The 19,998-nt window shown below is 37.7% G+C and overlaps 1 protein-coding gene across 3 annotated transcripts in view; it reads left to right on the top strand.

The window, feature by feature from the left end:
* FGF14 (fibroblast growth factor 14) overlaps nucleotides 1–19,998 on the top strand; it is a 412,461-nt gene that overhangs the window by 303,880 nt on the left and 88,583 nt on the right. For 2 of the 3 annotated variants that reach the window (XM_009644537.2, XM_035900111.1), the window contains exons 2-3: nucleotides 3,577–3,687; nucleotides 12,564–12,667. In XM_009644537.2, coding sequence (XP_009642832.1) covers nucleotides 3,577–3,687; nucleotides 12,564–12,667 — 215 coding nt within the window. The remainder of the gene's footprint in view (nucleotides 1–3,576; nucleotides 3,688–12,563; nucleotides 12,668–19,998) is intronic. The other variant, XM_035900110.1, reaches the window with a different exon arrangement.

Raw genomic sequence — 19,998 nt, 5'->3', positions numbered from 1 at the left:
AAGGTGTTTAAAATTAAATAGAAACGGTATTTTTCTCATAATGACCTCGCTGTGGCAGCTAGGACTTTAAGAGAACTAGTAGCAAAACACCTATAATAAAATCACGAGAGCTGGGAACTCTTTGGTGAGGTCGTCTACTCTCATCCTGTTTGTTTGTGTGTTATTATTTTGCTGTATCCTCTTGCTGTTCCCTTTCTCTTTCATGTGGGAAGAAAAAAGGCATGTGTGGGGTGCAAAGGGCAAGAGTAATTGCTGCTCTGTCTACCTGCATCACTGCGGCGGGAGTGAAAATGCATAAGATATCCAGCGTGCCTGCAGGCAGGCAGCATCAGTCTTCTGATGGTGTTTCTGGGCACTGCTGGTTGCTCCTGCTTTCTAGCAGACAATAAAAAAAAAAAGTGTGGTCAAGAAGGATTTGAGAAACTCGTTTGTAAAGCATCTGAAGCTGAGACTGTCCCTGTAATATTATTAAGTGACAATGGGTAGAAAAAACACTATATAGAAATACAGGGACTAGTGGATTTCTCCTCTCTGCTTGCTGCCCAGGTGTTTCAAAAAGGACCTGAAAAAGTCATTTATCTTTCTGCAAGGAGAAGAGATAAATTCCTTGCCTGACAGGACTGTCTGCTTTGTCTTGGAGATATTTACCTTGAGGCTGTATGGAGTAGTCTTTTTGACTATTGCTCATTATGACTTGCATTGAGATTAATGAGTCACTTCATACAACTCCATCGCTAAATCTGGGTTGCTTTTTGGCTAAGAGCAGAGAAATACCATGTCTCTTTGTCCAGTTCCCCCAGTTTTTTTGAGCGCTGTTCAGCTAAAACATTTAGTTGTTATTTACTTTGATTTGTAGATCCGAAGTGCTGTGATATATATTAACTACATATTACGATCAAGAACTAGTAAAAAATGCTAGATTAAATTACTTGTCAGGAGTAAAAATTTTAATCTTGCTAAGGAGAGGTAGAAATTTAAGGTAGAAAATATGTTCTTAGGAGGGTGGGTAAAAAAGGTTCTAATAATCCACAGGAAAAAAAATAAAAAGAAAGTTTTGGTTGCTACATTTAATGGGAAAAGGAAAAAAAAGGAAAAAAAAAGTCCACAGAGATCTACTTTGCACAATGAAAATATTAATTAGTGTCACATTATTAGTAGTAAATTCCAGTTTTCAATGAAACTTTCAAGTGGAAGAACCATGTTTTGGGACAGTTTTGTTCAGTTCTCTGACAAATGAAGCCACTGTATACATGTGAGATGTAACACATGATTAGCATCCTCTGGTCTCGTGCTGTAATAGTTATTTGGTGTTATTGGACTTGAGTGAACAAATAAATGGGGGATTCATACCCTGTCTCATCACACATAGCCAGAAATACTGGCTGAAATGCACAGCTATTCACCAAATTATTTTTGTTCAAATATAATTTTGGATAGCTGGTAAAGCAGGGTTAACTTTAAATAATACTTTTGGTGAAAATGTAGACAAATGATTGTGCAATTTCTTGGTGGAAAGTAGATTTTATTTGCGAATTTAGAAAAATTAATAGAATGAACATAAAGAACAACTTTGAAAGTCACTACTAAGTTTCACATTTTTCCCTTCAAACAGTAGAAGTAAACAGCTGGTGAGAGTGAGTTGACTGTACTTTGCCATCCTATGATACTTCTTGGAGCTAGAAGTCCTAATAAAGAATCATTTATTCATGATTCTTTGGGTGTGGAAACGGCTTTTAAAAATACTGATATTTTTCCTGTAAATACTTTTTACGGCTCTAGTTTTAATAATATTTAAAAAATATTTTTCTTCAGTCTTTTAAGATGCCATTTTACTGTGTGTAAAGCAAATATGTTTAAAAACACCAATTTGGAAGTGCACACTGAAAGCATGCTTTGGTAGGAATAGTGCCTGTGTAAGAGGAACTCACTTTTCATATTTAAATTACGAAAATACTTTTGAATCATCTGATGAAGTTGATTGAGACACTAACTTCAGAGAAAATACTGTGTATTCTGTTTATGAATTTTAAAAATATTTGGGTTTGAGTATTCTTATATAAAGACAGAGAAACTTTTGCTAATGTAAAAGTTCATGGAAAGCAAAATTTGCAGTTAAAAGAAAAAAGAATTTGTAATGTGCCTATATGTTGATCATCAAATGCTTATATTATTTATTTCCATGCCTCAAAAGTCTTACAGTGTTAATATTTATGGTAACAGTTTTAATAGTATTTACAGTTTAATCTTATGTTTTTAATTTAGATGGGTTTATTGTTTAAGATGACTTTGAAATTTGAACATTCAAGAAAAAATTAACATTTTCATAATCATTTCATGGAACTGAGCCTCTGTAGAAAACTTCAGAGCATTCCACTCAGCGGCAGTTTTGTTTATTAGTGTTTATTTTCACCTCCCCTTAGGATACTGTAAGTAACCCAGCATGATTGACTATGAGAGCAATTATACACAAATTCAAGGAGGGTTTTATATTCTGGCCACAGGGTTGCATGGAAATAATTTCTGTCTTCCTCAGAAGTTCACCTGTTCATTTTATTACATATCTGTCTCAAAGTCTGTACGATTTCAGATCATTATTGCGGAGCTAAGCATGATAACGACATAGATGCTTTCAATGCCAATGTCCCCACAAGTTCATGTACTGGCTGCCTGGGGTTGGGCCTAATAGTTTATGTTTAACAATATTAATACCAATATCACACAGAGGCAGTACTGTTGATTTTTTTAAGATGCCACATCCTCTTCCTCAGCACTGAAAGAGTTCTGCAGCAGCTTAATTTGTGCTTTGCTAAGGCACCATCCTTGAGGTGAATCATAAAGTTGTGGCTTGGCAGCCCCTGCCCAATTCTCGGCAATTTTCATAAATGAAGAGTATTAAACAGGGTAGTTTAACTGTTCAGCTACCTGAATTTCCCATATACTTTTAGCTTACTAAGGGTTTTTTCAGGTTTTTTCCTCTGTTGAAGGAGGGTTACGTCTTACCCTGACTGTGGATGTTATTCCCTGGGGTGGTGGGAGAGGGCAGGTGAATTACATCTGCTTCTAGGTTGGTAAAATATTTTGGGAAGTCTTCAGATGGGACTGTTACAAAATACTGCCAGATGAGTTTAATTACTTTTGGTAGAGAGTAAAAGAAGACAGACCTTTTCCTCCAAGTGTCCTTAAAACTTAAGTTACTAACACATGATACGAGTAGGGGTTTTAAAATGTTTTGTTAGTTTCTGTAAGGCTCTATACTCATTGCTGAAGTCTAAAATTTATTGCAGGGCTTAATCTGGTTTAAGTTTTTTGACTACGGGCATTTGGGGTGGTGTTTTTTTTCTGTGTTTTACCTGCGTTAATTACAACAGAGGATGTTGGAGGCAGAGAACAGGACATGCAACTGGCATAATAATACTCTGCGGCGAGATTTTTCTCTATCTCCATCAGGACCCATCCTGTTGTAGTACTTTTAAGATGGCAATGCTGCTTCACCAAGCTTCCTCCTACCATGAGAGAAGTAGGGATAACTCTTGGAAAAAGTTTTGAGGCTAGTGACAAAATATGTTTGTCTTTCAGATCCCCAGCTCAAGGGTATAGTGACCAGGTTATATTGCAGGCAAGGCTACTACTTGCAAATGCACCCCGATGGAAGTCTCGATGGAACCAAGGATGACAGCAGTAATTCTAGTAAGTGACTGCCCCTGGGGAATGTCTTAATCGCACACGCAGATTGCATCGCTCGAGTGTGTACCTGCAGACGCAGCGTTAATGCCTTTGGAGGGGTTTCTGAATGTTTTGTTGAAAGGAGGAGGGTTCTGTCCATTCGGAGCCTTATGACCGCCAGCATGGCTCGTGCAGGACGTTGGCCTAAATGTATTCCCTTCGAAGGGGAAGGCGTAAGTGCCGATGGATCTCGGGGGTAAAATATTTAGGCCAATGGTTGTCTTCTGGTAGTTTTCTAAAAATGGTACAATTATATTAAAAATACTTTTATAAAAGCTATGTATTTAACATAACTTTCTTATCTTCAAAAAAATAACAAAAAAAAAAAAAGAGATGGAAACAAAAATTCCCTGAAAAGTCTGATCATATAGACCCTGATTCAGCAAAGGAATTAAGTGTATGCCTAACTATCAAAGTCCTGCTTAAAACCCATGCTGAAGTACCTTGCTGAATTGCGGCTAAAGATCCTACAGTCCCTATCCTGGCAAGAGTTCCAATGGTTTTAAGAGAATTCCTGCCAGTGTTGGGACTGCAACAGTGGCAGTTTTCAAAAATACTCCAAACAAAAGTGGTCTTGAAAGGCCGTGTGGGTCGCTGCTTTGGTACTCTTTTCCTATGATACTGCCACATATTTTCATTCAATGAACATGTATGTGTTTGATAACATCAGCTGCAAATGGTAATTAAGCAAACCTGTTCTTACTCTAGAAACAGTTGATTTTTAGTTTTCTGTTTAGCAGAGAATATTTGTATTTTGTTTGTTTTAATGATAATGACATATTTAAGTAACGTATTTCTGTGTGATCTTGAGGTTTATTTTAAGCATTTTTAATATAAAAGATTTATCTTCTTCTTATGCATATATAAATAAGGCTTTGGTTTCCGTAGAAATGTTGGAATTAGGCTATAGAAATTAAGGGATTTGAGGTTTCTGCTTTCCTTCGGTTAGAGGTCCCTGTTTTATCTGCTAATGCACAGCTGTCATTTTTAACACATTTCATCAACAGATAGCATGATCGTCTTTTATTGTTCTATTTTCTTTTTAGAATTGAGATAAAGAATTGATTCATCTATTTTGATGTGTATTTCTCTGCTTGTTTTCCAAGTGTTTTCCTCCCCCCACCCCACCCCATTCTTTGTTTCTTCTCTTCCCTCGGTGTTTTCCTCTCTTATGCCCACTTCTGTATTGGTCTAGATGCTAAATCCTTGTACAGACAAGATCATTATTGCTTTTTGTATAAGCTTTGGCTGTAGGAGGTCCGAGAAACATGTCTTAGAGTGCAAGCATGTGTATCTGTCTCTCCTTCTCTCTCTGCCCATCTCTTATTTTCAGTTTCAGTGAGGAGGTGTGTATGACTGCAACAATTTTGGAATGTTTTAATGTTATTTCTGGGTCTTTTTAATCTTAGAACTCTATGGATTTTTGAATCTTTGCAAAATTAGACCATAGTGCCTTACTTTCCTCTTTTTGCTGTTATCATCCTTACAGATCTTCCTTTTTTTTTTTTTTTTTGCTTACTATGTCACTTCTCTCCCCTCTTCTCTGTCTTTCTGGATTTCCATCTGTCTGCCCATCTCCCTTATTCTTGATATTCCAAAATGCAGAATGAATATTCTATATTATAAATATTCTGAAGTATAGAACTTGTCCAAACTCAACCAAATACCAGATAGCAGTATTGTGTATTTCGGATAAATGCTATCAGACAATATTGTATTTTACTTCAACATGAGTTTTTTCCATAAAGGGTTTTTTCTGTCTTTAACTGGTACGATTCACTATTTCTTCATGAGTTCAATTTTAAATATTGTTTAGTAAAGACAGTTTAGACTATAAGGATGTCAAATTAATGTGTTTGCCGGGAAAGCATACAATCTCCACCTTATGTTTTGCTAGTGTATGTGTATTGACACTATATTAGGAGCTGAAAAGACTGATCCATTTGATATATTCATGAATATATGAATATGTGTCTGTTTCTTTTGCTCTGTCAGTCTTTCCCCTCAGTTCTTTTTCCTTTTCCACTCCATTTCCTTCCATGTCCCATTGAACTTTTCGTTTCCTATTGGTTTTTTTTATTGTAGCATATTTTGTTTTTCCTTTTTTCTTTGAGTTCAAACCAGTAATTTTCTCATGGATAGAGTTCCTAGTATTTTGATCTTTTATTTTGTGAGCTCCTTACCATGATAATTTCTGTCTGAGGCTTACCAGTAAATAAGTGTTGGCAGCTGCCAGAGGGGGAAAATCCTGCTTCTGACCATGGAGCTTGCAGGCTGCCTATTTAATGTGCCCAGAGGGTGAAGGGATGGACATATATTAGCTGTCAATAGGACAGATAGTATGCTTGCCGTGATAGTGAAGATGACTTCCATTTGAACTGTGTTTCATAAAAACGGAGGACATACAGACTGCCGAAGGGCGTGCATCTCTACCGGCCTTCCACCCATCTCCTGCCCTGTTTGCTTTCCCTGAAGCCTGGGGAGGAGCCCTCCGGTGCCCTGACGATCTGCGCGGCGGGCTGTCGGAGAAGCCAGAGTGAGTGGGTAGCAAGGGCCAGAGAAGTGGTTTCTTGTTTGTCTTCAGCAAGGAAGCTGTTCAAAGCTTAGTCATGCTGCTCCTTTCTGTGCTGTTGCAATTTGTTCTGCGTCAAGCAGTTAGAGGAGCGCTTGGAGTTAAATTCCCTCAAGTGCACACACCATTTTGTACTCGTTTTATATGTATGTCAGTAAATATAAGCTACACACTGTTGGAGTCAGTGTGACAGAGAGGTAGAGCAAAGTAAGATTAAGACACAGACTGTTCAAATTGAGTGGTTCTGGCCACACCCATTATCTGTTTGTCTGTTTTTAAAGCTTCTTGGTAGGCTCTTTCAGGTGACTTTTTGCTTCTATCTGAAGTCAAAATGAGTTTTGGTCAGCTGCTGTAGTGCAAGCCATTGTCCCAGCTTGCCTGAAGTTTGAGTAAAAGCTAGAGCCTGCAGAGATAAGTGTCAAGATTTTTAATGTATCGGTGCGCACAAACCCTTGCATGAAAAAGGAAGGAAGATGTGACTGCTTATAATTGCATCCCTGAGTGCAATTTGTTCTGCGTCAAGCAGTTAGAGGAGCGCTTGGAGTTAAATTCCCTCAAGTGCACACACCATTTTGTACTCGTTTTATATGTATGTCAGTAAATATAAGCTACACACTGTTGGAGTCAGTGTGACAGAGAGGTAGAGCAAAGTAAGATTAAGACACAGACTGTTCAAATTGAGTGGTTCTGGCCACACCCATTATCTGTTTGTCTGTTTTTAAAGCTTCTTGGTAGGCTCTTTCAGGTGACTTTTTGCTTCTATCTGAAGTCAAAATGAGTTTTGGTCAGCTGCTGTAGTGCAAGCCATTGTCCCAGCTTGCCTGAAGTTTGAGTAAAAGCTAGAGCCTGCAGAGATAAGTGTCAAGATTTTTAATGTATCGGTGCGCACAAACCCTTGCATGAAAAAGGAAGGAAGATGTGACTGCTTATAATTGCATCCCTGAGTGTACTTTCGTCTGCTCCTGTTGGTGGCCGTGCTGTTAGAACCCAACCTAAAAATAGACTGATGGGTTTCAGTTCACTGTTGCAATTTCTTTTTGTATCTTTTCCAAGTTAGTGATGTTTTGTAACGGAGTATGAATTAATGCACCCATTGGTTAATGGTGCTGAGTTTCCTTAAATCATATCACCAGACCAAGGTTGTTAGCTTAAACCATCTTCTGTGTACAGTCTGTATTTTTTTGCTAAATTCTCAGTGCTATGTGGAAAGAGGATTTATTACATTGCTTTTCCTGGTTAGGGAAAGCAAGAGTGACCAGGGTTAAGGCTGTAGGCTTGGTTACTGAGGTCCCGCTCAGCGTAGCTGTCCCTCTCTAGCTCTAATTTTCAGAAACTGTGAAGAAATAGAAGATTTCCACGTTGTGTTTGCGGTAACAAGATTTGCATTCCCCTCCTGTCCTCCTCCCCACCCAAACCAGCTCATTTGCAGGCTTTGGTCTATCTTCAAAGTTTTGTTTCATGAATGAAGGGTAGGTTTGGTAGGAAGAGTAATTAATTGGGGAAATAGGCAATTCTGATTCTTTAATTTCTGAGACTGAAACCTTGAATCTCTTAGCCCTATGGCTTATTTTGATTCACCTGAAGAGCGTATCTCAGCCAACAACCACTGAAAAAATTCAATGTAAATTATGATACTTTTCTTGATGGGTGATAAACCCGATTTTAACACTCAAATGTTGCTATTTGTGCCCTTTAAGAAATTACAGTCATGTTTAAAACAGATTAAAAGAGCATTACTCATTAGTAGCCTTTTTTTAATAAACTGATAAATGCCAAAGTTAACACTACCCAAGCAACTTTGATTTGGCTGTGCTGTGCGCATCTCTTGCTTAATTATGCAGCAACATGTTGCGCTTCCTTCGTGGCACTTGGTACCTGGTACAGTTGCTGTTCAAGAAATCATGCAACCATTTAATCTTCCTTTATTTTCATCTTTTAACAGATGCTCCTAATGCTCTATTTCTATCTTCCAAATTGAATGTGGAAGTATAAACTTTTTAATGCCTTTCTAAAGGACCTACCACTATCATATTTTGGTTTGAAAGTATTAATAAAATAATCTTCACAGCACCCTTGTAAGGTAAAGGAGATAACTGAACAGAACTAAAGCACATTAAGATTAAAAAACACCTCAATGCTGTTAAATTTGGATTACTGCATGTTAATTTTGGATTACTGAACTGAAATATTTGCAGTCTGATTTTTGCGCTGTTTTTTGCTGGAGTTTGTCTTCAGAGAGTTACACAGGCATTTAGCCATCTATTTACATCACCTTTGGGAGCTAGGTAAGCCTGTTTCTCCCATCAGTATAATCTTGGTCAGTGTGACAGGATCAATGGAGGCCACGTTCAGCCATACTAAAAAGTACGTTTTGATTACATCTTGTGTAACATCAGGCAGGTAGAATGGGTTTGCTCCACAAGAAGTGGACGGACGGATCTCTGAATAACAACCTCCCTGCACTCATGCCAGTCTAAAAGATGTTCTGATGGAGTCATTATTTTTGCCTGTAGGCCTGCAGGTGGAAATAAATTAAATAGTTGCCTTGATCTGATTGCAGATTTGGTGCTATGGGAAGTTTTGTTAACTGACACCAGGGCAGCACACATGCAGAATAGGCAGCAAGTTTATAAGCCTTGAGTAATTGGTCTCTAGCAAGGTTCTTGAGAAAAAGAGTGATCTCTAATAGCAATTTTCTTGTAGCTACAAGTCAGTCGTACCTAAACAGACTTTCACAAGGCTATGGAAATATTGGATTTCAGGCATTTCGGATTTCAAGTTAATAGACTGTGATGGTATTACATAAAAGAGTGAAAAAGAACTGTGGTGGTTTTGTGTTTTGTTCAAGGAAGGAGTTATTACTTATCAAATAGTGGACTTCAATTTTGGCTAAAATTTTTGGAGGATTAGAATCCAACTCAAATTTCTTCTTGCAAATCCCCTCTGAGACACCTATACCAGTAACATTTTTCATGCCAGTTGTTCCTGTTAACTGCCCCCTGCCCCATTTTCTGATCTTGTGCATGATGGGAGTAGGCTTGCAGGCTTAGGAAAAGGAAGAGAAACCATTTGCTTTACGGTCATGGTTTACATGCACAGGCTCAGCACTGACAAGGAGAAAGGGTTTTACTCGCACGGTTTTTGCCGATTGGTTCACTTGATTTCCCTGATGTTCCCATGTCTTTCTTACAATTGGATGTGCCAGGCTTTATACTTAAGCGTGCAGCATGGGAGCTCTGAGCATCAGGCACAATTATATTTCCTGGGATGTTCCAGGGTGCTCCCTCTCTCAACTCATCTGTGGACTCACCGGCCTGGGTTTATGTACATGAAGATGTTCAGGGACCTCAGTCCCCACTTAATTTTGGATCATTGTCTTAAAGGAGGGAAGCTGGAGGCATGGTTCTTTTTCACAGCCCCCTCAGGTAAGGGCATAGCTTTGGCTGTGCAGACCTGAAATGCCAGCAAAATCTGGAAGGCTTTCTGCTTTTCTCAAGGCAGGTTCTTATTAGAGTGGGGGATAGCACAGGTGAATCCTAGCAAGGTTTGAAATGTGTAATTGGGCTTGCAAGTCCTGCTCAGTAAAGTACTGCACAGCCAGGTTCTGGAGGAAATAGAGTTTCCTTCGGCCCGTTTCAGAGCACATAAAAACCCCATGCTGTGCCTTACTGGTGCATGTTTTGCCGACCACAGTATGAAGCACATTGCTGAGCGTTTCTCAATCAATAATTAAATGTAGACTGGCCTCCCTAGTTTCACCCAAGTCTGAAAAATTTTGTGGAAGTTACTGACTATTCTGTATGTGCAGAATTACAGCATTTCAGATCAAACCCTAAAATTTTATGGTCTTAGACTAATTACAGGAGCTCTGACAATCTCTGATTAAAACTTGGTGGCAGTAAAAGATACATTATATGCCCTCCTCGGTGCTTTCTAAATTCACCAGCAGCTATAAGCTGCTCTAGTAATTTTATAGGTTGCATAAAACACTGCCATGTTACAGGCCTCTAATTCTCCTTCAATGGTGCGGTTTTTTTCTAGCTTTGCTGCTTTATTTTTATTTGTAATACAGCAAATTATATCTACATTCCAGAATTTTTGACTGAGCCACTGTGATTTGGAGTTATTTTTCATTAGCAGTTTTCCATGGCTGACTTGTCTTTTGTGTTCACCTCTTTTCTTTATACAAGTACTGTTTGTGTTTCCTTCCTGGTGTCCCCTCAATCATTGCTGCCTTCCCTCTAGCATGGCATTCATATTCAGGTTTCCTCATGGAATTTCTTTTCTTCTAGAAAAAAAAAAACTTAACTGCCATCCGAAACCTAGTTTTGCTGTGACAGAGTCCCCCTCCACCACCCACGATAGTGGTTTTGCTGGTTTTGACATTTGAGGGTAATGCCTGATTGGGTTTTTTAACTTCCAGATTATATCGAACATTTGAAAGCCCTCAAGTCATGCAGTGTTTAGTCTATATACTCTTAGGATATCTTGTCCGTGAGTACCATATTTCACTGGTTTTCATGTATCTTCTATAGATTAGAGAGGGAACCTTGTTTTTCTAGTGAACAGCCCAGTAAGATCCTAGCATGACAGAGACTTTTGGAATCTACAGACATGAAAAAGCTATACATCTGTGCTAATTCTTGCCTGATGTCATCTCTTCTATTCTACTTTGTAAACCCGTACATTTGTTTTCTGTTCTTCCAGAGCTCTTTCGAATATACTTTTCTTTCTACAGCTGTAGGAATTTCTCCGCTGCAACAGTTCCCAGCTTTATACCATCTTTGTGTGTTCCTAAAAAGATCTTTTGCTACATATTCTTTTTCTGCAGGACAATGTTGAAGGAAAGGGTTTGGTTTTTTTCCATCCACTTCTATCTTTAAGTTCTAGTAGTCAACCTATGTTTTTTCAAAGTTGTAAAGATTTGATCGTCTTCATCATAAACAATCTGTGTCTTTGTGTCCTTTGACCAACCAGGACTTTTCCCACCTTGAGAAAATGTACTTATCCACTGCAATTACATGACCCTTTTTCTCTTGATTTGGGTGTTACCCCTAGCATTCTGCTTACAAATAGCCTCACAGGGTATACTTTCTGGTCACACCTATGGATGTCCTTCCTAAATTTTGAGGAACTCACTGTAGGTCATACTGTGTTCCTGAAACCTGACTTGTTGGAACCATGGTCCTCACTGCATATGTTGAACACACAGGTTGTGCTTTTTGTTTTTCATCCAAGGACTTGTGAATCCTTGACTCATCCACAGTGGAAAAACACTTAGCATGAACTCCGGCTCATCTAGATCTTTTCTTTCAAGACTGTTTGATGTGTGCTTTGCATCTAATTTCCTAGTATGAGTCAGTAAACTTAGTATAGGTGTGTGCTGGCATAATTTTTCGAAGAAGAATTGGTTTGTGTCTCCTACTTTTATCACTTTTTCTTTTGTTGTTCTGTGGTGAGGCTTGTAAACTCACACTGGTCTTCTTCAGACACTGATCAAAGCTGTGGCTGTTGTTATTACAGATGTATGTACCATTGCTAGGGCATCTGCTATTAGCTGTTTTTTTAATTAATTTTTTTTTCCCAGAATTTCAGTCTTTGAACATGTTCTATGTTCAGCTCAATAGCACTTATGCACATTTAGAGTCAAGCACATATTTCAGTGCTTTTCTGAATGAAGATAAGCCTCTGCCATTACCTGAGGCCTGTCTACTACTGCTTGTATCAAATATATAATTTATAAAAGCAGAAACATCTTTTTGCTTGAAATCACAGACCCCTTGAAAGCAATCTTTAATGAGAGCACATCTTAATCCAAAACAATAAAAATGCCTAAGAAAATAAAAAGCTACTTGCCAGAATCAGAGAGAGAAGTTTTCTGCAGGGTATCTCTCAACTATTACTGTTAAGATCAGTCTACATTGATGGAGGAACTGATGGGCTCTTTGACTCTTTTCAGGTTGCCTGAGATACTCATGTCTTCAGTGCTGCATAAATGATTATAGTCCAGTCTGCTATGGTTTGTATTTGCTAGTTAGCACTTGTGACAAATACTGAACTACTGTAGAACTTACTGGTAGATAGACACTTTAGGCTTTAATTTTAAGGATTAAATTTGCTAGAAGCAACGTTTTCTGAATTAATTTAATTTTAAAATCAGAAAAAAAAATATCCAGGGAGTAGTTTTCTTTCTTTTTACTAGTGATGTTTATTAGAATATTGTAAGAACCATAGTATATTCATATCTGGTCATGTTTTTTCTTCACAGCGTTATTCAACCTTATACCAGTGGGACTTCGAGTTGTTGCTATCCAGGGTGTAAAGACTGGGTTGTATATAGCCCTAAATGGAGAAGGTTTCCTCTACACATCAGTAAGTACCTTTCTGAACTCTGTTTAAGAGGCACAGCTGAAGTTGAAATCTACACAGGAACAAGATGCATATTGACTTTTAAGAAGTTCTATAGTGTCTATATATGTATTACGTACAGTACACACACTTGCGTACCCATGTATGTATGCAGCACATCTATAAATGGGATACTGTAGAAATTATTGTGTGCTATGTATGAAAGTCTGCGTGTTAGTAGTCCTAAAAAAACATTCTATAGAGCTCTTTTTCTGGTAGGCTATACTGGTATTGTGCAATACACTACAAAGATTATTATTTTCAATTAACTTCTACAGAATTTTTAAATGAAGACCTGCGATTATTTTCTTAGTGACTTGTTGATCAGAATCCAAAAGCTGCTCCAACAGTTACTTTTATTGATAAGACTTACAAGTGTAACTTCCATCTAAAAAGTCATTAACAGCCTTACAGTTTATCAGCATAATCTTGTAACTGTATGCTTAGAATTATTGATTTTTTTATTTCAAATATCAGGAAAATAAATTGTTCTGTGAGGGACTGTATCTTTGTAGAATGATCAAAGCTTAAGAAAAAAATATTTTGAGTCACAAAGAAGACTGCTGGATAAAGTGATCAGAATTTCTTCAGATTGTTTAAGATATTCCAAACGATTTAATGCTAATCACTCAGTTTGGTGTTGTGAATATAAAAATCCTCAGGTTTGTGTAATTTTAGTGTCTTAACCTCCTTTGAAAGGCAAATAGACTTTAATATGAACAGGCAGTTCTGCTGGGTATTAACAAGGTGGCTTAAAGGACTTTTCATTACTACATTTTTATTGCCATCTATGTTGAATTTATTTACAGAGTGCTTTTTCCATTTTTTACGTCACACAATTCTTAATTCCCCACTGAGTTACAATACACTGCTTTGTTTTCAATGTCCATTGAAAGGAAATTGGACAGATTAAGTTTCTGATGCCCTGAGGGAAAGTATTCTGTTTGTTTCAAATACACAATTGTCTTGGAAAAGCTAATTAGGAAGAAAAAATGGAACTAATCTTGAATGTCAATGTCAAGACAAAGAGAAAATTTCTCCTCATAAAATGTTTGCTGGAAACTCCAGCAGTATGATCTAAACCATTTACTTTCTTCCATTCATAATAAAAAATTCTATCACAGGAAAACATGCAATATTTGCTGTCAGAAGGAAAAAAAATAGAAGCAAAAAACTAGAGCTATTAGAGAAAACGCATTGCTGACTTCTCAGTTCCATCACTTCATGTGGGGAGTTCATTTCAGTCAAATGGCATGAACAGTTCTTTCCTAATATGTTGGTAGAGTTAAGAGTACGTTCTTGCCCAGCACTGTTTCTGAAGTGAGTTCTCAGTGAGTTCTTCAGAAGTAAATCTACATTTCAGAAAATGTACCAGTTTCCCGACAGGTAACTCTGCACAGGGAGGGACCCTACATGAAAAAATTCTGAAAGCCACTGTGTTTATGTATTCTGAAAATGGTCTAAGTTAAATGAATAGTGTCATCTGGGGAAGGAAAAGGAGTGGAAAGTACAAGGCAACTAGAGATGGCTGGATCCAAACTTTGAATAGTTGTGAACCTGACCCTTAGAACACCCTCAGGCCTGAGAAGGTATTTCTGTCACTCCAGTGGGAATCTGAATTGCTTTGTTCCTATGCCTTCTTTTTGAGCAACACAGATTACTTTGGTAGTGATCAGTCTCATGGATATAAATAAAAGATTATGTATAAGGAAAATGTAATCCAAGTGTTTAATATTTTGCAGGATTGCATGTTCTTCATTGCCACTAATGGCAAGATTTTTGATTACTTCATATATTTCTATAGTTATTGGCGACTTGTTAAGTACTTCTGAATTTTGTTCTGTGAATCTTTGTCATGTTTTGAATGTATTTCACTTAAAAATTTATTGGGAGAGTGTCTCAATCTGTCATTTTACCTTGTGGGAGGTAAGAAAAAGAGTGGTTTTGGAATGTACTGCTTATTCTTCCTCATGCGCAGAATGAAAATGAGTGGCCCAAAAAGTAACAAAAAGATACAACACATTAGAAAACTCAGTGGAAGCCTTTAGTTTTGGTATGTCTACAAAATGATTTTCAACTTATACTTTTGTCAAGTTGAAAAGTAGTAATATCCGGTAATCTAATGCAAACTTAAAGGTAGTGATTTCAGAACATCAGTGCTGTAATACAGGTTTGATTGTTTCATATTAATGCATTGAAAACATTGACATTACATTTTTGTCATAGCACTTGCTTTCAGCTTAGAGGCCAATGCGTTTGAAAATAAGACAACAAAGCATCAAGAGAGAAGTTTGTCTTCTCCCTGAGGATCAAGATGAAGGAATACTGAGTGCAGAATATTTTAAATACTGGTGTTTGTAGAAAAATATTTCTAACGAATCACTTTCTATTACTGTCTTGTTGGTGGACTTTTTTTTGACACGTTGTCACAGTTGTGTATCTGTCGCACCTAAACGCTGAAGTTCTGTATTACATGTCATATATGTTTTTCCCTTGGCTATTCAGGGGAGGATGGGAGAAAAGAGTTTTCTAAGCTTTGTATGCCAACTGTTGTCATTGAAAAAAGTGCCACATAATGGGAATTCTGGTTAAAATTTACATATATTTAGATATATTGCCAATTTCTTAGAAACATTGTAAAAAAATGGAAGCATGCACTATAGACTAAGTAACATACATAGTCTATGTTGGGACCGAATGGAGAATACCTATGTCCCGTTTTCCATTCACAGTATATGAAACCCATAGCTTGTGAGAATATCCTGTGTGTTGAAGCCTTTCTTCAGAGACTGAAGGCCCCAACTCAATTATTTTTATCATCAGCTTCACATGATGTTGACTAATTAAGCAACAGCATTGACAGGAAAGGTATTATGTGTGATTCTGCTTCCTCTGATATGAAATATTCGGTAAGAGGAAAATGAAGGTACAGTGACAGACCAGTTGTACATATAGATTATCAAATGCAGATTTGCATTGTTTTCTTGCTTTGTGGTTTTTTTTAAATATCTTTTTTTCAATGGTTGGTTGTGCCAGTTTGGGAGTCTCTTGTTTTTTCCTTATTTTATTCTGCCATATTTAAGATTTTTTTCAACTAATTCACAGAATTAGAACTAGAAACAAAGTGCAGAAATATCATAGAAGAGCCTTATGGCAGTATTTCTTTCTTAGAAATAGAAGGACAGCAAATTGTGTAGGAAAGTCAGTCTCAAGAGCTTTTCATACCTATTTTGCCTGCTGCAGCAGTTGAGATTTGTATTCTATCCTTTGGGGATTGATAGAGTCCGGGTCCCTAACACACACCATTAAAGACTTGTCAAATAAAGGAGAAGCAAAATCTTTAGAGTTTGATAGGGCTTTGCTGAATTCCTGAGAGAAAATACTCTTCCAAAGTTATAACCTTATTTTTCAATGCATTTAAAGTAATTATTGTAATATCATGATTCATTATTTTTTATCATATAAAATAGGAGAACAAGAGCCTTTTCATGTTCAATCTTTTTCCTTGTACTTTTAAGAGTTAGCCCACTTAAAGACTATCCATTAAGCTGACCTTTTTTTTAGTTTTCATGTATTGCATCCAACTTTTTTTCTCTGTGTGTATGCATACCTATAATTCTATATGTATAACTATGTATATCTACTCATAATTAGGATATATTTATTTAGTGACAGCTTTCCAATTCTAGGTGTATGTTAGTGAGCAGTGAGAATGGTAAAGCCCAGTTGAAATTTATTTTAGATGGATTAATGAACTGTGAATAATTCAGTTATTTATGACTGACTTCATCACTGTGAGAGCTAGTTGGGGAAGACGGATTTTTCCACAAAGAACCATCTCAGTTACTAGCAAGATTTTTGACAAAATAGTTATGGACTTTATATGTTAAAGTCAAAAAATATGCCTTACTCCTATCTTGCCATTGGAGAGGGTGGACAAGATGAGATTTTATTTCCAGGGTTGATCCTGTCAAAATCAAAAGGAGTGGAACTGGCTCCATGCACTGAAAAAACCAGCACAGCCGCAGGCATTCTCCATAGGGAAGAGGTGTTGCCTGCAGCAGGAAGATGGCAGTGCAGTACATGGCAGAAGCTTTTGTTGGTTTTGATGCTAATTTTGGTCAACTCACTTTGCAAAAGGTTCATTAGTTCAACTTCTGGAGGGTGGGCTGCAGCTTCTTGTTTTGCTTCTAGGATTTTCTGCTATTATAACAGGATGAACTCAGAGGTAAAACTTACAATATGTTAGTCCATTTTATGATTCTTATTTTCCTGAGGTGAGGATATGAGTATCTTCTTGGATTATGTCAATGAATTTCTCTGAAGAATTACCTGATGTATCTTGGAGAGTTTGGAAGGGCTACTTTTTTCCATCCTAGGAGCAGTTTAGTAGGGTGTTACCAACATTTGGTGGCTACCAGAGTAAGAGAAAAGGGAAAAAAATAAAATGTAGAAAGGAAAACCATCCTAACTCTAAACCACATTTACCTGCTTGTGCTTTCTTCTTCGTGTTTCCATTTTAACCATTTCTTCTGCCAGTTGTGACTGAGACCTGAGATGTGGACGAAAGCAGAAAGGGAAGAGCACGACTGTGATATTGTCAGCAGCAGATGTTAAAGTCATAGCAATACATTGCATGGTTTCTTAGTAAGGCTGATGAAGTGCAGAGATATTTTAAAAGATCACTGAGCCCTCAGGGCTGGGTCTGAACTGCCTGGTCACCTCTTCCAGCATGGTGTCTGGCTGGAGGTGTGTGCTGCGGCTCCAGAGCTCCTCTTCTGGGTATGGGGCAGTGGGAACCTTTCTGGGAGGGTGTAGAGAGTAATGGAGAGATGTGTCTGCGGTTTCTGGGAGCTCTTACCGACTTTTTGTAAAGTATTTCAGAATTAGGAATGGCACACTACTGGCTTTACAGAATAATCTCCTTGTAAGGTGAGGGTTTGTGTTTGGTCTGCCATGGTACGCGGTGTCTTGGAAGGGTGCTGGTTGGGTAGTGTTGCTGTGGCAGTGAAATGTCAGTCTGTGTCACAGCCTTCGTGAGTGAGAGACAACCTGAATGTCTGTTACTGCGAAGTGTATTCATTATATCGCTCTGGCAACTCTCACCTGAGAGAAAATCCTTTGAGGGTGTCTCCTGACATTTCAGCAGCTTCCCAGTGCTGGTATTTCCACCACTTCTTTAAGCCCACATAATTGACCTGTCTGAGGAGAACAAAATTCAGCCTCAAGGAAGAAGATAGGAGCACAGACAGTACAGCCCGCAATAGAGTTAGAACTGAAGTAACCTGTATTTCTAGTATCTAAATCAAAGTAAAATGAGAAATAAGTTTCTGGTAGCTTTTCATAGAGCCTCTCTTTGTGCTTTGGGATAACAACAACTAGTGTGTGCAGTACTTTGAAGGTTCAAAGGTCCATAAAATCTTATAATAAACAGAACAGAAGGAAGTTGAAACTAGGCAAAACTGAAGAGGAAATGCAATGTTTTAAATTTTTTATTTTTTTTACAAGATAATCAAAAATAGGTTATTGTGACATCGAGGCAGCATTTTTCTGTTGATTTTGTGTTGTCACAGGATAACGGTGGTTGCCCTAGGTTTTGGCAGAGAGTATTCCCCATCTTGCAAGGTACTGTAGAAATAGATAGGAATATATCTGTTTAGAAAGATGTGGGCAAATATGAGCTTGCTCTATGATTTCAAAGAGGTAGTAGTCAGAAGTATGCTGAACAAAAGAATGGGGTGAATCTTGTGGCTCTTGAGGGATCTGTGGTTTTGTGAACATAAGCACATCAGAGTGGAGTGGCTCCTTTAGCAACATTGTGACAATCATGGGAAACATGATTTTCTTTCTTATGTCAGACTTAGGGGTCACAACCTGCTCCCACACTCTTATCTCCCAGCATAGACTTTACTAAGATGGGGATAGGACCTTAGTTCACTTGTCATTGTCCACGTTTTGGAACTACTCTGGCACACTTTGGAGAGAGGAAAATGGGTGGATTATTTGAAAATCACAGCTTCTGATAAAGACTTTTGCAAACTAGTTATGTTAAGAGTGGTATCTTTAAGAGTGTAAACACATAGACTTTATGCACACTTCATCAGCTAATTTTAAGGGCTTGCCACTAAAGTGCCTTCTTTTGTATAAATACCTCCTTTGCATAGCCTGTTATCTTTTATTCAATTTGGTTATCAGTTGGAAGGTGACCTATATTTGCTTCATATAACAAAAGTTTGTTTGAGAGGTGAGTAAACAGCATGTTTCAGGGCTGTGTTCCTCTGTAAGTTGGGCTGCATTGCTCAAAAGGTAAACAAGTTCAGCATGTTCCAGCAGTAGTTGAAATACACTGACAGGGAGGAGGAAAACATCTGCACAGTTTATGCTTATTTATATCTGTGTTTGGAGGTAGATAATTTGTCTCTCAAGTTGCCTGCCAAAAATAAATACAGAAAATTGCTAATGTCTTTCTTTATTCTGTGGTGGCACTTAAGGAACAACTGATAACATAGCCCTGCTGTGTTGTACAAAATAGTGCCAGATGTCCCTGCTACAGAGTATTGTAGAAAAGGGGTATAAAAAACATACTAAGTCCGTGGCTTTTTTCAGCGGGTTAGGTTTTCAGTATATTTTTTGATTGAATGTGCTGAAACCAATGTTTTCACACACAAGATAAGGGAAAAAGGAGGCATACACAGACACATGGGAGTTTGATAGGGCAGGAGAAAAGTGAGAAGGAAAGAGGTGAATGGAATGAGGCGAACAGGAGGAGGCTGTGATAACCAGGGGTTTAAGAAAGTGGAGAAATAGCACAGTTGAGAAGAACAGTATTGCAGAAAACCCTGTGATGATATCATGAAATGTAGGAATGGTTATGATGATGTGACCATTGTTCAAGTCCGATGATTGCATTTGTTGCTACCTCCCTGAGTCTTTAACATGCAGAAATGGCTACTACTTGAACTACAGTTCATAAACAATACTAGTTAAAGAAATATGCTACTTTGAATATACAAAAAGATAATCAGTACTATAAAGACACAGTATTTTAGTGTGGCTTCTTCATCTGTGATAGCTGTTTTACCCTCCTACCATTTAAACGCTATGTGGGGGATAATAACAGAATTTGACTCAAAACTTGCAGTGATGTTTCTTGCCACTTAAACCAAACACGTGTGTCCTGTTTGGTACATTAACGTCCATGGTATCCTTGACAGGATTTAGTTGAATTTTTTTATCTATAAGAAACACTTTTGTATTTGCTTAAAATATTTATTTTCCTTTCCCATGCTTATATC

The sequence above is a fragment of the Egretta garzetta genome, unplaced genomic scaffold (genome assembly GCF_000687185.1).
Source record: "Egretta garzetta isolate BGI_Z169 unplaced genomic scaffold, ASM68718v1 scaffold548, whole genome shotgun sequence".
Classification (NCBI taxonomy): Eukaryota; Metazoa; Chordata; class Aves; order Pelecaniformes; family Ardeidae; genus Egretta; species Egretta garzetta.
This window is presented reverse-complemented; position numbering and strand designations above follow the sequence as displayed.